Genomic DNA, 20,160 nt, shown 5'->3' with positions numbered 1-20,160 from the left:
ATTCCACATTTTAAACAATAAAAAAAAGGACAGAAAATAGTAATTTTCCAAAATATCTGAATACAAAATAATATATTAAATACAAATGTAATGGCTAAAATATAATAAAAAATAATGAGTAATAATAATGATAATTTCTACATATTTTTTTGGAATAAAAATGGAATGGCTTAAAATGTAAAAATATTCTTTTTTACCACATTTAATAATGTTTTTAATATAGTATTTTTGTTTATTTTATATGAATGAAATAAAATATTATTTTTGTATTAAAATTAATTCCACATAGTAGAAAATGAAAATTATAAATACCAAACTAAAACTAAATAACTATTAAGAGTTTTATTAGCTGTTTTCCAACATGATTTGATACAGAAATACAGATAGGCATTAAATACAAATGTAACAGCAATTTTTTTAAACTACTTTCAATAAGTAATAATCGCCATTTTTTTCATTTTAGTCTATATTTAATTTCTATATTATATGTTTCACAAGTTTAGAGGAAATAAAAATAAATGACACACAATGAATATTGAACATGATTTTTCCCCCATCATGACTGTACAGGTAAATATAATGACTACTAATAGGCCAAATAAATACAAATGCAATGGCTAAAATGTTATAAATTTTACAACATTTAATGATTTTTTTTTTTTTTTTTAAATATTATCTATTTTATATGAATGTCTATAAAATATTGTTGAATATGTTTTTCCAATTAGAATTAATTCTACATCCCAGGTAATAAAAATGATAAATATTGAACTAAAACTTATAAGAGGGAGAATGGTTGTTTTTCAGCGTGACAGAAATAGGCATTAAATACATGTATTTAAAAAAATATATATAGCATTTTTTGTATACATTTTATTACATTAAAATGTTTCCCTCGCAAATACTTTGTAAAATGTACTTAATATTGTAATTTCACATAAGAGGAAATAAAAAATATTCAAATTCCACATTTTAAACAATAAAAAAAAGGACAGAAAATAGTAATTTTCCAAAATATCTGAATACAAAATAATATATTAAATACAAATGTAATGGCTAAAATGCAATTAAAAATTTGACATTTAATAGGTAGTACTAATAATCTCAATATTAAATTTGCTTACAAATAAAAACTGTAACGGCTTAAAATTTGTTCAATTGTTAAAGCCACTAAAATACAATATTCCAACAATTCTTGGTTAAAGATTAAATCCATTGTTGAAAAAAGTAGGGAGGGAAAAAAAGAAAAATACCACAAACTCAATCTTTTTCACATTAAAACACAACCAAATGCAACAAAATAAAAGTATCCCCTGATTTTTTCGGTAAAAAAACAACATGTTTCCAAAGTTGAACGCTAATGCGCTTACTTACCATCGGCTCAGAGACCTCAGGCACAATGCTCCATTGGATCCTCCAACCTCTGAAGAACACCATCATATCAAACAATATTAGAATATTATTCTCTTTACATATTTCCCAGGTTAATGTGCTTCAGATGACTGATTACCTAGCGATGAGGTAATTTAAGGACAAGCGCAGGATGGCTAGGAAGAGGAGCATTGGAATGGCCCAGCCGTGCCAAGCAGCGTTCATGTAAATCTGCAAAAACAACAAAAAAATGGTTTATATTGAATATTGGCACCTTGAGTATTATCCGATACTGATAATGATCCGATACAAAAATCAAACATACTTTTATTATTCTGTAGTGTTTAATGTTAGAAAAGGCTTGATCAAGTAAAATTACTCAACGGTATATCCACATATTTATTCATAACCATCTGGAATAGCTTTTTTAGTCTTTAAGTTGAAGTGTTGTGGTAATTATTTTTATTTAGCGACACCAAAATAATTCATTAGGTTAAGCTCATGACGCAGCAAGTTTAAAAGATGCGGACACGTTTGATACTGGATACTTTCTAATACGCTTCTACCCTTTAAAATGTTGTATGTGTAAATAATATGCAATTTTAATTATTTGATACGTGCTTGTATTAACAAATGTGCTGTTTTAGACTGCAGTATTGATCAATTAAGGACACTATGTTTATCTTGTTGTGCTATTGTGTGCTTAGCTGTTGTGTAGCTGCAAGCGCTTAGTAGCCTTTTTAGTCTACCATGTTACAATACAAGAAAAAATTGCATGAATCAGAGCGCTTATTTTGGAGGTTTTAGATGATAAAATCTGATGTACGGTATATATACACAGGTAAAAGCCAGTAAATTAGAATATTTTGAAAAACTCGATTTATTTCAGTAATTGCATTCAAAAGGTGTAACTTGTACATTATATTTATTCATTGCACACAGACTGATGCATTCAAATGTTTATTTCATTTAATTTTGATGATTTGAAGTGGCAACAAATGAAAATCCAAAATTCCGTGTGTCACAAAATTAGAATATTACTTAAGGCTAATACAAAAAAGGGATTTTTAGAAATGTTGGCCAACTGAAAAGTATGAAAATGAAAAATATGAGCATGTACAATACTCAATACTTGGTTGGAGCTCCTTTTGCCTCAATTACTGCGTTAATGCGGCGTGGCATGGAGTCGATGAGTTTCTGGCACTGCTCAGGTGTTATGAGAGCCCAGGTTGCTCTGATAGTGGCCTTCAACTCTTCTGCGTTTTTGGGTCTGGCATTCTGCATCTTCCTTTTCACAATACCCCACAGATTTTCTATGGGGCTAAGGTCAGGGGAGTTGGCGGGCCAATTTAGAACAGAAATACCATGGTCCGTAAACCAGGCACGGGTAGATTTTGCGCTGTGTGCAGGCGCCAAGTCCTGTTGGAACTTGAAATCTCCATCTCCATAGAGCAGGTCAGCAGCAGGAAGCATGAAGTGCTCTAAAACTTGCTGGTAGACGGCTGCGTTGACCCTGGATCTCAGGAAACAGAGTGGACCGACACCAGCAGATGACATGGCACCCCAAACCATCACCCAACCATGCAAATTTTGCATTTCCTTTGGAAATCGAGGTCCCAGAGTCTGGAGGAAGACAGGAGAGGCACAGGATCCACGTTGCCTGAAGTCTAGTGTAAAGTTTCCACCATCAGTGATGGTTTGGGGTGCCATGTCATCTGCTGGTGTCGGTCCACTGTTTCCTGAGATCCAGGGTCAACGAAGCCGTCTACCAGCAAGTTTTAGAACACTTCATGCTTCCTGCTGCTGACCTGCTCTATGGAGATGGAGATTTCAAGTTCCAACAGGACTTGGCGCCTGCACACAGCGCAAAATCTACCCGTGCCTGGTTTACGGATCATGGTATTTCTGTTCTAAATTGGCCCGCCAACTCCCCTGACCTTAGCCCCATAGAAAATCTGTGGGGTATTGTGAAAAGGAAGATGCAGAATTCCAGACCCAAAAACGCAGAAGAGTTGAAGGCCAATATCAGAGCAACCTGGGCTCTCATAACACCTGAGCAGTGCCAGAAACTCATCGACTCCATGCCACGCCGCATTAACGCAGTAATTGAGGCAAAAGGAGCTCCAACCAAGTATTGAGTATTGTACATGCTCATATTTTCATTTTCATACTTTTCAGTTGGCCAACATTTCTAAAAATCCCTTTTTTGTATTAGCCTTAAGTAATATTCTAATTTTGTGACACACGGAATTTTGGATTTTCATTTGTTGCCACTTCAAATCATCAAAATTAAATGAAATAAACATTTGAATGCATCAGTCTGTGTGCAATGAATAAATATAATGTACAAGTTACACCTTTTGAATGCAATTACTGAAATAAATCAAGTTTTTCAAAATATTCTAATTTACTGGCTTTTACCTGTATATATATATTTGCTGATATTAAACTAATATCCGATAGATGCAGACAACACTACTGTAGTTTATTTATTGTTAAAATGGACAGACACGGTTTCTAGTCATAATAGCACTTCTATCTACTACAACTACTTCTACACTTGTTATTTTTGTAGTGCTTTTGACGATTAGCAGTAAAAAATAACAACCATATAGCAAAAGGTCTTTCAATATGATGCATCAGTGTGGTAGGTGCGATCACAGTAATACTCACAATGAAGGCAATCGCTGAGGTGTACACAGAGTGCCAATTGGATAAGGCGGAGAGGTTCCTTAAGAAGTTGGTGACAGGCCTGGCTCCTCGTTCTGAAAGAGAAGGAGGCCTATTTAACATGGTCAAAGACACGCTACTTGAAGACCTGAACAGTTTAGTTTAGTCTTTATTTGAAGGGACAATGCACAGAAACATTAAGCTCAAAGACAGCTATGGTCTGCACCAGATTATAGCTAAATAGCTCATTTTCATCTGCAGTCATATAACAGTAGCATAGTCATGGGCAATTACCGTTTTTCGGACTATAAGTCGCAGTTTTTTTCATTGTTTGGCCGGGCTCCAGTGCGACGTATATATGTTTTTTTCCTTCTTTATTATGCATTTTTGGCAGGTGCAACTTTATACTTTGGTGTGACTTATACTCCAAAAAATACGGTATTTAGAAATATTAAATACATTAATTAAATTAATTAAAGTACCAATGATTGTCACACACACACTAGGTGTGGTGAAATTTGTCCTCTGCATTTGACCCATCCCCTTGTTCACCCCCTGGGAGGTGAGGGGAGCAGTGGGCAGCAGCAGTGCCGCACCCGGGAATCATTTTTGGTGATTTAACCCCCAATTCTAACCCTTGATGCTGAGTGCCAAGCAGGGATATTTTTTCAAATTTTAAAAAGGCAGCACTTTTTTCTCCTAAAACAGAATAATTAAAAAAAGTTCAATAATGGTACAATATTTGCCTTAATTCTACAACACAAAATAAAAGGAACAGCGGTAAAAATATAGAAAACAGAAGTAATAGCAAAATAAATATTTTGTTTTAGTGAACATTGTTTATGTTAATATATATATATATATATATATATATTTTTTTTTTTTTTTTTTTTAAACAATATAAAAAAATAGAGTTGTGAATTTATGATTTTTTTAAATCAGATAATTTGAATTTTGGAATTTAGATTAATCATGATTACTCACATGTGATTTTTTTGCTTGCATATTGAAAACAATTTGCTAAAGGAAAGAGCCTAGTATTTTTATTTACAGAATGTCAATTGGGAACGTTTTTAAATGTTTTACTTGAATGCATGTCATTTATATGCGCAAAACTTGGTAATAATTTGATCTAAAGTACTTTCAGGCTGTGTTTTGGAGTGAAACTTGCTAGCGAGCACGCCAGTCGGACTCTTCTCACTCATTTTTGTACTGACGTATGATCACTGACCGTATAGTGCAAAGGTTCTCAAACTTTTTTCACCAACTACCACCTCAGAAAACACTTGTCCCTCCAAGTACCACCATAATGACCGTCATTTAAATACAGTAGCGTAATAGGCCTAAGTATTCATTAAACACAAGGCAGCGGTTTTTAATACTTTTAGCCAGTGTAACATTACAAAGTTTGAATAAAGGAAAATAAAACACTGTAGTTTAGTCAAGTGAGTCTTTGGCGTACCACTAGATGGCGCACGCGTACGTACCTCAGTTTGAGAATCACTGGTATAGTGGTTAAGGTAAAAGAGCTTGTACGGTCAAAGTAAATTGCATGGTTAATCTAAGTGTGTAAATGGTAAATGGGTTATACTTGTATAGCGCTTTTCTACCTTCAAAGTGCTCAAAGCGCTTTGACACTATTTCCACATTCACCCACTGATGGCGGTAGCTGCCATGCAAGGTCCTAACCACGACCCATCAGGAGCAAGGAGAAGTGTCTTGCTCATGACGAGGTTGGTAGAAGGTGGGGATCGAGGCCGGGGGGCGGGGTTCATTTTTATTAACCCCACCTCTATATTTATAGCTAGAATTCACTGAAAATCAAGTATTTCTTATATATATATATATATATATCAGTGATCCTCAACAGGCGGACCGCGGTCCATGTCCGGACCCAGCGACGTGTCCGTCCGGACCCAGCACGAATTATAGTAAAAAAAATAAAATAAAAAAAATAAAAAATAAAAAAAGTTTTATTATTATAATTATAATTATTATAAAAAAATATAATAATTGTATTTATCTGTGAGTTATCGCTAGCGCAAGTCAACGTTCTTTGTTGTTTTTAGTCAAATATCTCCACGTTTCGTTTACATTTCTCGTGTCTCACTCACTCCGTCTCTCTCTCTCTTTCTCTCTCTCTCAGAGAGAGAAAGAGAGAGAGACGGAGTGAGAGCGAGAGAACGCCACTCTGATTGGCTAATTCCGGGGTATGGGTTGTCATCTCTATCACAACGACGCGCTGATAGGCTGTTACCACCTGGGTCATACACATGTGCACAGTGCTGGAACCTTTCGCTGCAGGCACACAGTTGTCTCGTATCGCTACTTCGCTAACTGTTCACTCGTCAGTCACTGAATGTGAATCAAATCACAATGGCATGCTCCAAGTTGGCTCAGGCTGGTAAAAGAAAGGTGGACAGGGAAAACCGACGTTTCAAGGAAGAATGGACAGAGCAATATGTTTTCATCCTACCTACTGCAAGTACCAATCCAATGTGTCTAATATGCAACAGTACTGTTGCTCTGGTGAAAAGTGAAAATCTGAAACGTCACTATCTGAAAGAGCACCGCAAATTTGAAGAGACATTTCCTCATGATTCAGAGCTAAGAAAAAAAGAAATCACGAGAATGAAAAAGTCATATGAAACATCAAGCAAGATTTTTGTTAAATCTATGACACAACAAATAGCAACAGAGCAGTGACGTGCGGTGAGGTTGATGGCTGGTGAGGCACTGACTTCATCACAGTCAGATTTACAAACATATGAACCCTAAAGAGTATCTTATTCACCATTTGATTGGCAGCAGTTGACGGGTTATGTTTAAAAGCTCATACCAGCATTCTTCTCTGCTTGGCACTCAGCATCAAGGGTTGGAATTGGGGGTTAAATCACCAAAAATTCTTCCCGGGCGCAGCGCCACTGCTGCCCACTGCTCCCCTCACCTCCCAGGGGGTGATCAAGGGATGGGTCAAATGCAGAAGACACATTTTTTCAAAGTTCTTATTTATTTTTGTTTCAAAGAAAATATTTCATGTATTTTATTGGATATTTGTTTTATTTTTGTTAATTTTAAGAAAATGTTAAACTACCTACCTCCTGCTACTATATAAGCTTGACCGATAATAAACGGACCCAGCCTGTTTCAAAAAAACATTTGTGGACCTTCAAGATTTGTACTTGAGGACCCCTGATATATATATATATATATATACATATAAAATAAATACTTGAATTTCCGTGTTCATTTATTTACACATCTACACACACATAACACTCCTCTCTACTCATTGTTGTATTTCAAAGTGCAATGCTTTGCAGCCAGTAGCACAGCCTTTGAAGAAGCATAGGAATATTTTGAAAAACTTGATTTATTTCAGTAATTGCATTCAAAAGGTGTAACTTGTACATTATATTTATTCATTGCACACAGACTGATGCATTCAAATGTTTATTTCATTTAATTTTGATGATTTGAAGTGGCAACAAATGAAAATTCAAAATTCCGTGTGTCACAAAATTAGAATATTGTGTAAGGCTAATACAAAAAAGGGATTTTTAGAAATGTTGGCCAACTGAAAAGTATGAAAATGAAAAATATGAGCATGTACAATACTCAATACTTGGTTGGAGCTCCTTTTGCCTCAATTACTGCGTTAATGCGGCGTGGCATGGAGTCGATGAGTTTCTGGCACTGCTCAGGTGTTATGAGAGCCCAGGTTGCTCTGATAGTGGCCTTCAACTCTTCTGCGTTTTTGGGTCTGGCATTCTGCATCTTCCTTTTCACAATACCCCACAGATTTTCTATGGGGCTAAGGTTAGGGGAGTTGGCGGGCCAATTTAGAACAGAAATACCATGGTCCGTAAACCAGGCACGGGTAGATTTTGCGCTGTGTGCAGGCGCCAAGTCCTGTTGGAACTTGAAATCTCCATCTCCATAGAGCAGGTCAGCAGCAGGAAGCATGAAGTGCTCTAAAACTTGCTGGTAGACGGCTGCGTTGACCCTGGATCTCAGGAAACAGAGTGGACCGACACCAGCTGGACTGCTGCTGAGTGGTCCAAAGTCATGTTTTCTGACGAAAGCAAATTTTGCATTTCCTTTGGAAATCGAGGTCCCAGAGTCTGGAGGAAGACAGGAGAGGCACAGGATCCACGTTGCCTGAAGTCTAGTGTAAAGTTTCCACCATCAGTGATGGTTTGGGGTGCCATGTCATCTGCTGGTGTCGGTCCACTCTGTTTCCTGAGATCCAGGGTCAACGCAGCCGTCTACCAGCAAGTTTTAGAGCACTTCATGCTTCCTGCTGCTGACCTGCTCTATGGAGATGGAGATTTCAAGTTCCAACAGGACTTGGCACCTGCACACAGCGCAAAATCTACCCGTGCCTGGTTTACGGACCATGGTATTTCTGTTCTAAATTGGCCCGCCAACTCCCCTGACCTTAGCCCCATAGAAAATCTGTGGGGTATTGTGAAAAGAAAGATGCAGAATGCCAGACCCAAAAACGTAGAAGAGTTGAAGGCCATTATCAGAGCAACCTGTGCTCTCATAACACCTGAGCAGTGCCAGAAACTCATCGACTCCATGCCACGCCGCATTAACGCAGTAATTGAGGCAAAAGGAGCTCCAACCAAGTATTGAGTATTGTACATGCTCATATTTTTCATTTTCATACTTTTCAGTTGGCCAACATTTCTAAAAATCCCTTTTTTGTATTAGCCTTACACAATATTCTAATTTTGTGACACACGGAATTTTGGATTTTCATTTGTTGCCACTTCAAATCATCAAAATTAAATGAAATAAACATTTGAATGCATCAGTCTGTGTGCAATGAATAAATATAATGTACAAGTTACACCTTTTGAATGCAATTACTGAAATAAATCAAGTTTTTCAAAATATTCTAATTTACTGGCTTTTACCTGTATATAATAGTCTTCTTCTTGTTGTGTGTGCAGTTGCGCACTGAGCTCCAAAAGCCGTAGATGTTATAACGTGACTGGGCCGGCACGCTGTTTATATGGAGGAAAAGTGGACGTGACTCAGGTCCGGCTGGAAATCGGGAGAAATTCGGGAGAATGGTTGTCCCGGGAGATTTTCGGGAGAGGCACTGAAATTCGGGAATCTCCCGGAAAATTCGGGAGGGTTGGCAAGTATGGCTGGGAGTGAAATCCAATATGCCTACACAACAGAACCTCGTTGAATTGAAAAAAGCCTAAGATCAATCCGATTCCGTGAGACGACATTCCTGATTAAAAAATAGTTGAAATGATATTTCAAATGGACTTAAATGTACCCAATTGTGACTCTGAGTACTTACTGAGTCGCCTCATGTTCTCGGTCAGCCTATGTGAGGAGACAAACACAAACAATGCACTCTTAGAATGATGTCAGTGACCATAAATGAGATAGTGGTCTGCGGGAACAAAAAGATCGATGCTTGATAGGAGATACTCCACAGTAGCTCCTTCCCACCTTTTAGCACTTAGTGGTTCCTCGGCCTCCACCGTGCTCTCCTCCGGCTGGAAGCGGAAGTCTTCGATGTAAACGCCGAAGCGCTCGTACAGCCACTTCTGCAGCCGCGAGCTCCACACCTCCTTCTGCTGCTTATCTGCTAAAAAAAACTACAGTGTAATCTGAGACATAAAAGACAGTATAAAGCTGATTTTAAGCTGTTTTCGGACCCAAAGTGACCCATTTTCGAATTCACAGGCTTCTTATTAACACACACACACACACACACACACACACACACACACACACACACACACACACACACACACACACACACACACACACACACACACACACACACACACACACACACACACACACACACACACACACACACACACACACACACACACACACACACACACACACAGTCAATCAATGATAAAAATAGACATTGAGCAACAAGACAGGGAGAAACACCCCTTTTTTATTTTTAGAAATACCAGCTGACTATTGTACACTAATGTACTCTTAACGACAGTGCCTTCCCGTCACTTCCTGTTTGTCCCTCTTGGGCTATTCTTGTCAACCACCATCCTCCCCTCAGGTCTTACCTGTTCCATTATTAGAGGGCGACTGTTGTTTTCGGGGAGGCTGCGGCGGGGAATCTTCCAGCCTGAGAGAAATGGAAAATAAAATAAATGCTATAAATATGTCACTTTCACTTCCCTTTGGTGGGAGTTGCATTGTGACATTGTGATCCCCCCCACCCCAAAACACAGATATTTTATATAATTAGGGCTGATGCTTTAAAATAGTAAACTATCCTGAGACCGACAAGCATACCGTATTTTTCGGACTATAAGTCGCAGTTTTTTTCATAGTTTGGGGCTCCAGTGCGATTTATATATGTTTTTTTCCTTCTTTATTATGCATTTTCAGCAGGTGCGACTTATACTCCGAAAAATACGGTACTAACTTTTCCCCCGGAATTTTTTTAGCTAATTTTGCACTTTTTCGGCTAATTATGCAGGCATACACTTTAAGAGTCATAAAACTTGGTATTTGACACATGCTAACTGTTAGTTTACATTAGTATGCTAACTTTTTTTAAAGCTAATTTCACACTTTTTTTAAGCTATTTTTTGCAGGCGTACACTTTAAGAGTCATAACTTGGTACACGACACATGCTAACCTTTTAAGCTAATTTTACAGGTTTTTTTTAGCAAATTTTGCTGGCGTACACTTTACGAATCATACAACTTGATACACGACAGATGCTAAGCTTTTTAGCCAATTTTGCAGTCTTACACCTTAAAGTCCTAACTTTTGGTACTCGGTACATGATAACTGTCAATTAGTATGCTAACATTACCATGCAAACTATTTTAGTCCATTTTTCACGTGTAGACCTTAGAGCAGGGGTGCTCATTACGTCGATCGCGAGCTACCGGTCGATCTCGGAGGGTGTGTCAGTCGATCACCAGCCAGGCATTAAAAAAATAGTTCTAAAAATGAGCGATCATAAATCTTCACTATGACGTCACTTTCGTCACTTGATTGACATTCACGGCACCCGAGGGTCTTCTGAGATGACGCTGGCTGCTGCCAGCTCATTAAAATTACCGACTGGAAGGCGAGAAACACTTTATTTCAACAGACTCTGGCGCTGTACCTGTCGTCAAAACTCCAAAGACCGACTGCACAGTTGCACAGTTGCGCTAACACAATAAGAGTCTCAGAAAGCTGGCGTGCACAAGCTAGCAAGCTACGGAGTTTGCCAACAATGTATTTCTTGTAAAGTGTATACAAAGGAGTACGGAAGCTGGACAAATAAGATGCCAAAAACCAACCACTTTCATGTGGTATTGGACAGAAAGGAGGACTTTTTTTCCTCCTCCATTCGAAAATGCGGTCGTTATCAGCACTACTGTCTGATTCCAATCAATGCAAGTCATCAGAATCAGGTAATACACCAACTTATATTCTTGTCTTCATGAAAGAAAGGAATCTATATGTGTTAAACATGCTTGTATTATCTTTAAACACCTTTAACTTGTTAACAATATTAACTATATGTGTTAAACATGCTTGTATTATCATTAAACACCTTTAACTTGTTAACAATATTAACTATATGTGTTAAACATTCTTGTATTATCTTTAAACACCTTTAACTTGTTAACAATATTAACTATATGTGTTAAACATGCTTGTATTATCTTTAAACACCTTTAACTTGTTAACAATATTAACTATATGTGTTAAACATGCTTGTATTATCATTAAACACCTTTAACTTGTTAACAATATTAACTATATGTGTTAAACATGCTTGTATTATCTTTAAACACATTTAAGTTGTTAATATTAACTATATGTATTAAACATTCTTGTATTATCATTAAACACCTTTAATTTATTAACAATATTAACTATGTGTTAAACATGCTTGTATTATCTTTAAACACCTTTAACTTGTTAACAATATTAACTATATATATTAAACATACTTGTATTATCATTAAACACCTTTAATTTTTTTAACAATATTAACTATATGTGTTAAACATGCTTGCATTATCATTAAACACCTTTAACTTGTTAACAAAAACATATATTTCATAAATAAGTAAATATAAATTATATATATGAATGAAGTAGATCCCCACGACTTGATCAATTGAAAAGTAGCTCGCCTGCAGAAAAAGTGTGAGCACCCCTGCCTTAGAGTCATATAACTTGGTACGTGACGTCTTTTTAAACGTTAACAAATCTGTTTGGCTTGCGCACTTACAGTATTCACACACAATTTTTTCACAACTTGTATATTGTACTTCTATAGCATAATTTCATATTGGGCTTCAACGAATAATCATCCATCCATACATTTTCTACCGCTTGTCCCTCTCAGGGTCGTGGGGGTGCTGGAGCCTATCCCAGCTGCATTCGGGCAGAAGCAAGTGGAAAAAAATGCCTCAATTCATATATTGTTGCTTCAATTAATTTTTTAACTAATCGTGTAACTAATAAAAATGTATAAAATCTGCACTGCTTGGTGTGCTTTGGAATTTAAATACGCAAATATAGTTTCTGCAAGGCCACTGCCATAGAGTGCATGATAGATTTATATTTTTATTATTTTTATAAATGCCCACATGTTTAAAGTGTAATTTTAATGTTGATGATGTGCATTTATTAGAAAATAAAGGCCAAACAGAAATACATATTTCGACCTTTTTCCATAAAATTTGTACTGTATTGAGGCTATAAAGAAATGGTGTCCACACTACACCCTATAGGCCATGTGCAGCACGCCGGCGCGAGACGTCATGAGTTTAATAAGAAATTTGGCCGCAGGGAGATTTACATTTATTTTAAAAATCAAAATCTATGCTACTACTTTGTCGCCATCCTGCGGACAACGTGAGTAATTCGGTCTATAACTACTTGCAATGAGAAACACAACATTTACATAAGACCCGATGCAAACAACCTTTCCTAGTCATGGTGCAAAAAAAAAAAATATCAAACAGACATGGTCACACATAACACAATATAACACAACTTGTGGATATTATAAAAAACGTCCATGCACCATAACATTCTGAATTTAACCCATTTAAATCTACCACAAAGCATACATGGAAAAAGCAAAACACTATCCTCACACTTATCCATGTTTGTCGCATTATAGCTGCGTGATATTTCAGATTGTCAAAAAAAACTTTGAGGAGGTTGTCACAGAAGTAAACATGGTAGTAATCCAAATTTCAATTTTTATATTCCATTATATTAATCATATATCCATCACATTATGTACACCTATATACATATAAATATATACATGCATATAGATATACATTAGGGCTGGGCGATATAACGATATACTCGATATATCGCGGGTTTGCCTCTGTGCGATATAGGAAATGATTATATCGTGATATTGGAGTATAGTTGTCACGCAGTTGCATTTAGCTGCAGGCATTACACTACAGACTCTTCTCACTCGTTCTCATCTCTCCTTCTCACAGAGACATAAAACAAGCGCACCTTCTTCCATACGTCACATACAGTCGCGCGTGTAGCGTCACACGCCCTCGCCCAGCAGAGAGGGGCGACATGGCGTAGTGGGTAGAGCAACCGTGCCAGAAACCTGAGGGTTGCAGGTTCGCTCCCCGCCTCGTACCATCCAAAAATCGCTGCCGTTGTGTCCTTGGGCGGGACACTTCACCCTTTTCCCCCGGTGCCACTCACACCGGTGAATTGAATGACGAATGATAGGTGGTGGTCGGAGGGGCCGTTGGCGCAAAATTGCAGCCACGCTTCCGTCAGTCTACCCCAGGGCAGCTGTGGCTATGAAAGTAGCTTACCACCACCAGGTGTGAATGATTGATGGGTTCTACATGTAAAGCGACTTTGGGTACTTAAAAAAGCGCTATATAAATCCCAGTTATTATTATTATTATTATTATCATGCTAACGCAAGCTGAGGCAGGTGGTACAAGTGTAGAGTGACAATACAAGAGAAGGTGCGAAACTGATCACAAATGGAGGAAGAACAATTAATGCCAAAAAAAAACCCAGCACGGGGTCCATCATCTGGCGGTAGTTTGGCTTCAAGCGGGAAGATATTCAGTAGTAATATGCAAAGTATGCAGCAGAAGCGTTGCTACAAAAGGTAGCAGCCAACGTTCCCTCTAAGGTGCGCGCCTGCGCAATTGCGCACTGCTCAAGCGTCCTCTGCGCACAGCAAATATATGCCGCGCACCAAATCAAATCCCATCTGAATTCTAAACAAAATAAACACATTTATTGTGTGTAATTTTGCAATGCAACTCTGAGTGACAGTGACAACAAGCGGCCCTGACGGTGTTCGTCAACACCGTTCAATTATTGTAACGTCTATCGAGATGCTTCGAGGACAGGAATTATATCGATCACTTTATTGAGCAAAACTGTTTGTATTCGGCCATAACCACAGCAAAAACATGAGTAAAAAACTTCTATCTCGAAAAACTAGTCATTTTCTGCCGTACAAAGCAGGCCAAAAGCAACTTGTCATCTGTCACCAACACGCATAGCACTAAGCCACTGGTGCGTTTATGGCCACACAAAAAGTCGGACAACTCAAACACCACAAAAAGTTACACTACAGGTAAAAGCCAGTAAATTAGAATATTTTGAAAAACTTGATTTATTTCAGTAATTGCATTCAAAAGGTGTAACTTGTACATTATATTTATTCATTGCACACAGACTGATGCATTCAAATGTTTATTTCATTTAATTTTGATGATTTGAAGTGGCAACAAATGAAAATCCAAAATTCCGTGTGTCACAAAATTAGAATATTACTTAAGGCTAATACAAAAAAGGGATTTTTAGAAATGTTGGCCAACTGAAAAGTATGAAAATGAAAAATATGAGCATGTACAATACTCAATACTTGGTTGGAGCTCCTTTTGCCTCAATTACTGCGTTAATGCGGCGTGGCATGGAGTCGATGAGTTTCTGGCACTGCTCAGGTGTTATGAGAGCCCAGGTTGCTCTGATAGTGGCCTTCAACTCTTCTGCGTTTTTGGGTCTGGCATTCTGCATCTTCCTTTTCACAATACCCCACATATTTTCTATAGGGCTAAGGTCAGGGGAGTTGGCGGGCCAATTTAGAAGAGAAATACCATGGTCCGTAAACCGGGCACGGGTAGATTTTGCGCTGTGTGCAGGCGCCAAGTCCTGTTGGAACTTGAAATCTCCATCTCCATAGAGCAGGTCAGCAGCAGGAAGCATGAAGTGCTCTAAAACTTGCTGGTAGACGGCTGCGTTGACCCTGGATCTCAGGAAACAGAGTGGACCGACACCAGCAGATGACATGGCACCCCAAACCATCACTGATGGTGGAAACTTTACACTAGACTTCAGGCAACGTGGATCCTGTGCCTCTCCTGTCTTCCTCCAGACTCTGGGACCTCGATTTCCAAAGGAAATGCAAAATTTGCATGGTTGGGTGATGGTTTGGGGTGCCATGTCATCTGCTGGTGTCGGTCCACTCTGTTTCCTGAGATCCAGGGTCAACGCAGCCGTCTACCAGCAAGTTTTAGAGCACTTCATGCTTCCTGCTGCTGACCTGCTCTATGGAGATGGAGATTTCAAGTTCCAACAGGACTTGGCGGCTGCACACAGCGCAAAATCTACCCGTGCCTGGTTTACGGACCATGGTATTTCTATTCTAAATTGGCCCGCCAACTCCCCTGACCTTAGCCCCATAGAAAATCTGTGGGGTATTGTGAAAAGGAAGATGCAGAATGCCAGACCCAAAAACGCAGAAGAGTTGAAGGCCACTATCAGAGCAACCTGGGCTCTCATAACACCTGAGCAGTGCCAGAAACTCATCGACTCCATGCCACGCCGCATTAACGCAGTAATTGAGGCAAAAGGAGCTCCAACCAAGTATTGAGTATTGCACATGCTCATATTTTTCATTTTCATACTTTTCAGTTGGCCAACATTTCTAAAAATCCCTTTTTTGTATTAGCCTTAAGTAATATTCTAATTTTGTGACACACGGAATTTTGGATTTTCATTTGTTGCCACTTCAAATCATAAAAATTAAATGAAATAAACATTTGAATGCATCAGTCTGTGTGCAATGAATAAATATAATGTACAAGTTACACCTTTTGAATGCAATTACTGAAATAAATCAAGTTTTTCAAAATATTCTAATTTACTGGCTTTTACCTGTATGACTCCTCAGTCATACGTGTGCTTATTCTACTGTCATTTATTATTAATGTTAATTGATTGATATTAATCATGGAATGCTGTTACTAGAGAAAGTTACAGGAATGCACACTTCATCCTATGCTTACATTTCATTGTGCAACATGAGGATGTTTAAGAGCAACTAAATGTGATCTCTGAAAGGGGTACAAATGGTTTCCAAAGCAGGACCCCCACCCAGACATATTGTACAATACTAATCTATAGCTTATGAAAAACAACATTTCTTTTATTTTCATTACAAGTGGGCCAAATCACTAATATTACAAAATAATATGAAAATGACTCCTCTCATTTGAGTGTTATTATAAAAGATTGGTTTGAGACAGGTGTGCTGCTGGTATTGCCACGTGTGATGTTGCTCACATGTGCTCCACTTTTGTGTTTGCTCACACACATGAACAATTAGAGGGAACATTGGTAGCAGCACTACTAATCTGTTCTTTCATTTAAAAAGTCACCCGCGAGAGAATGAAGCGTGCTTTAAACTCCGTAGTTTTAACATCTCTGGCCGGTGCCACACCCAAAAAAATGCCGAAACAACCTGCACTGACAAATGAGCCTGACGTCTTCCATTTACAGATCAACACCATATGAAAAACATAGTCACAAACACAAGGAGATAACGTCCGCAGTAACTTATTACATAGCGAAGGACATGGCCCCATAAACATCATCTATGCAACATTTTGACCAGAGAACCACCATTACATGTTATGTAGACCACAAGGAAGTGTTTTACATTTAGAAAAATAATAATAATATGACTCCTTTAATGCGCCCTATTAAATGCATCAAGTGTTCATTCAAGGCTAAGGCAAAATATCGAGATATATATCGTATATATCGCGATATGGCCTAAAAATATCGAGATATTAATAAAAGCCAATATCGCCCAGGCCTAATATATATATATACACACATATATACATACTACATAAACATATATGTATACATATAAGTATATATATATGTATGTGTGGGGGAAAAAATCACAAGACTATTTCATCTCTACAGGCCTGTTTCATGAGGGGGGTACCCTCAATCGTCAGGAGATTTTAATGGGAGCATTCGCATATCATGGTTTATATAGGGCACAGAGTGGGTGGGTACAGGCTGGCCTAGGAGCGTGGTGATTGGTTCATGTGGCGTGGTGATTGGTTCATGTGTTACCTAGGAGGTGTTTCCGTCTATGGCGGCATGTTGTTACAATTTCGCTGCGCTTGTTGAGGGATGACAGGTCTGGACGGTAGATAATAAACAGTTTCTCTTTCAATCATAGGTTGCATCTTTTATTACCACTATTGTAAGGTGTGCTGGATGCAAGAATTTGCCATGTTATTGAATATTCAACATTATTGTCTTTGAGGTCCCAAATGTGTTTGCTGAGTTCTGTGGTATTTCGCAGGTTTTTGTTCCTGAAAGAAGCCTTGTGATTGTTCCATCTGGTTTTGAATTCACCCTCGGTTAATCCTACATATGTGTCGGATGTGTTAATGTCCTTGCGTATTACCTTAGATTGGTAGACAACTGATGTTTGTAAGCATCCCCCGTTGAGGGGGCAATCAGGTTTCTTTCGACAGTTACATGCTTTGTTGGTTTTGGAGTCGTTCTGACTGGGGGTCGACGGCTCATTTGCAATTGTTTTGTTGTGGTTTGAGATGATTTGTCGTATATTGTTCATGCAGCTGTAGCTCAATTTGATGTTGTTCTTGTTGAATACTTTTCTTAGGTTGTTGTCTTTGGGAAAGTGTTTGTCAATCAGGTTGAGGAATTTGTGTCCAATGCTTGCATCCAGCACACCTTACAATAGTGGTAATAAAAGATGCAACCTATGCTTGAAAGAGAAACTGTTTATTATCTACCGTCCAGACCTGTCATCCCTCAACAAGCGCAGCGAAATTGTAACAACATGCCGCCATAGACGGAAACACCTCCTATGTAACACATGAACCAATCACCACGCCCCTAGGCCAGCCTGTACCCACCCACTCTGTGCCCTATATAAACCATGATATGCGAATGCTCCCATTAAAATCTCCTGACGATTGAGGGTACCCCCCTCATGAAACAGGCCTGTAGAGATGAAATAGTCTTGTGATTGTTTTCCCCACACATACATATATTGCGCTCTACTACGGTATCGAGCACTATTTTTTGGATAACCTTATTAAGACATATAAGTATATATATATATATATATATATATATATACGTAAACTTACACATATGTATATATACTTAACTGCATGTAAAATAAATATACGTATATATGAATGTATATACAAACATATACATATGTATATAGATATACACATAAATACATATACACGCATACATACATAGACAGACAGGGTTAGAATTTAACCACGGCAAGTGGCAAGTGGTACCGCCCTTGTTACTTGCCAGAATTGCCCTAAAAAATTGACCAGCATCGACGGCAAGAACATGCCATGACCGCCCTTGACTTTTTACTTGTTAAAGGATAATCTTAACGTAATTGTTTCGTCGACTAAATTGATAAAAACACCCCGACATGACTTTTTTTCTTACATTATATTTATTAGGCACTTATTTACTACTTTTTATCGTTTTATGCTTTAGGCTTCAGTTCTAATGTAGTGGCACATTCAGGATTTACTTTTATTCCTTCATCCACAGAAGATGAAACTCTGGATTACCTTCAGTAATATGAACGGAGCAATATCGTTCAATGGGCCTGTGGAGTTCTGTCAATTCCCAGCGCTGTAAGTAGGACACTGCCGTCTGATAGTGTTAGTGACTAAATTTAACTAAGGCCATTCTCTTTACACATGGAAACTTCCCAGGGTAACCGGAGTGTTCTAATTTTAGCCACCAAGTCCTGACGCCTTACTCATGAACAGTGTTTACTATCAGTCCACATCTTTCCAACAACAAGGGATTAATGCAGGGAGTGTTTTTGGCGCTCTTAAATTCACGATTGTGTGCCGGTAATCACTTGGCGAGCACCTGTGGAATTTCCCATTGGTGATCCCGACAAGCATCATCAGACTGCACACGAATACACAAACACCAGTGGTGTGTGAGGACAATGTATGCGCACATGATGGGATAAAAGATTCCAAGACACAGGTGTCAATGGTTTTAACAAAATACCTAAAGTTGATCATTTTAGGAAAATGGTGATCTTTGATTTTGCCTTCCAAAAACAGGTCTTTAAACATTAGGGTCACCTTATAAATCATGTCAATACAAGTATTTTGAGGTTTAGGGTTTAGCGGGTCGCACCGAAACTGTCCGTGCTTTGACCCATTAGCTTGTCCCATCACTCTGCATTACTGCAATTTAGGGATCTAACGATTACCATTAACGATGAACCGCAGTAAAATTCCTAACTGTTAGTATTACCATTTAAAAGTTTTTGATTATCGTATAGCCATGATTGATTGAGATGCAGGCTATCGCGCTAATCGCGAGCAAGCTTAAATGCTAACATGAATACAAGACACAATGTATTTCCCCAATACAAACACCTGTTTTGTCTTAATCATTAAAATACACTTTAAAACAGTTATGAATCAAATAAAAAATAAATAACAATATAACAATAATATGGTCCTTGAGAAGCCGAGACGATATCTAATGTTTCTTCTGCCAAGGAAAGTATAAAGTGAGGAAGCTTATCTATTTTTTTTAATTAAAACTTGGGTTAAAATATTTCGGTGTGTGTATAAGTACTTTCAACAATATTGTGATAATTATGATAACAGTAATAATTTTGCTCACAATAATCCTTACATCCCTACCACAATTCCCCTGACTTTGTAGATTATTTCCATTCTCGTGGAAGGTGGCAGTTATCATGAATTACTTTGAAACAAAAGCAAATGTGCCTT

General features: G+C 38.0%; 1 protein-coding gene across 4 annotated transcripts in view; it reads right to left on the bottom strand.

Moving 5' to 3' along the window:
• Positions 1-20,160, bottom strand: part of gramd4a (GRAM domain containing 4a) — a 105,515-nt gene that overhangs the window by 18,602 nt on the left and 66,753 nt on the right. For 3 of the 4 annotated variants that reach the window (XM_061959767.1, XM_061959770.2, XM_061959769.2), the window contains 6 exons: positions 10,113-10,174; positions 9,520-9,658; positions 9,365-9,390; positions 4,045-4,136; positions 1,511-1,602; positions 1,375-1,423 (listed from right to left, as the gene is read on the bottom strand). In XM_061959767.1, coding sequence (XP_061815751.1) covers positions 1,375-1,423; positions 1,511-1,602; positions 4,045-4,136; positions 9,365-9,390; positions 9,520-9,658; positions 10,113-10,174 — 460 coding nt within the window. The remainder of the gene's footprint in view (positions 1-1,374; positions 1,424-1,510; positions 1,603-4,044; positions 4,137-9,364; positions 9,391-9,519; positions 9,659-10,112; positions 10,175-20,160) is intronic. The other variant, XM_061959768.2, reaches the window with a different exon arrangement.

This window comes from Nerophis lumbriciformis, linkage group LG05 (genome assembly GCF_033978685.3).
Source record: "Nerophis lumbriciformis linkage group LG05, RoL_Nlum_v2.1, whole genome shotgun sequence".
NCBI lineage: Eukaryota > Metazoa > Chordata > Actinopteri > Syngnathiformes > Syngnathidae > Nerophis > Nerophis lumbriciformis.
The sequence above is the reverse complement of the archived record's forward strand: the minus strand, read 5'-3'. Positions and strand labels throughout refer to the sequence as shown.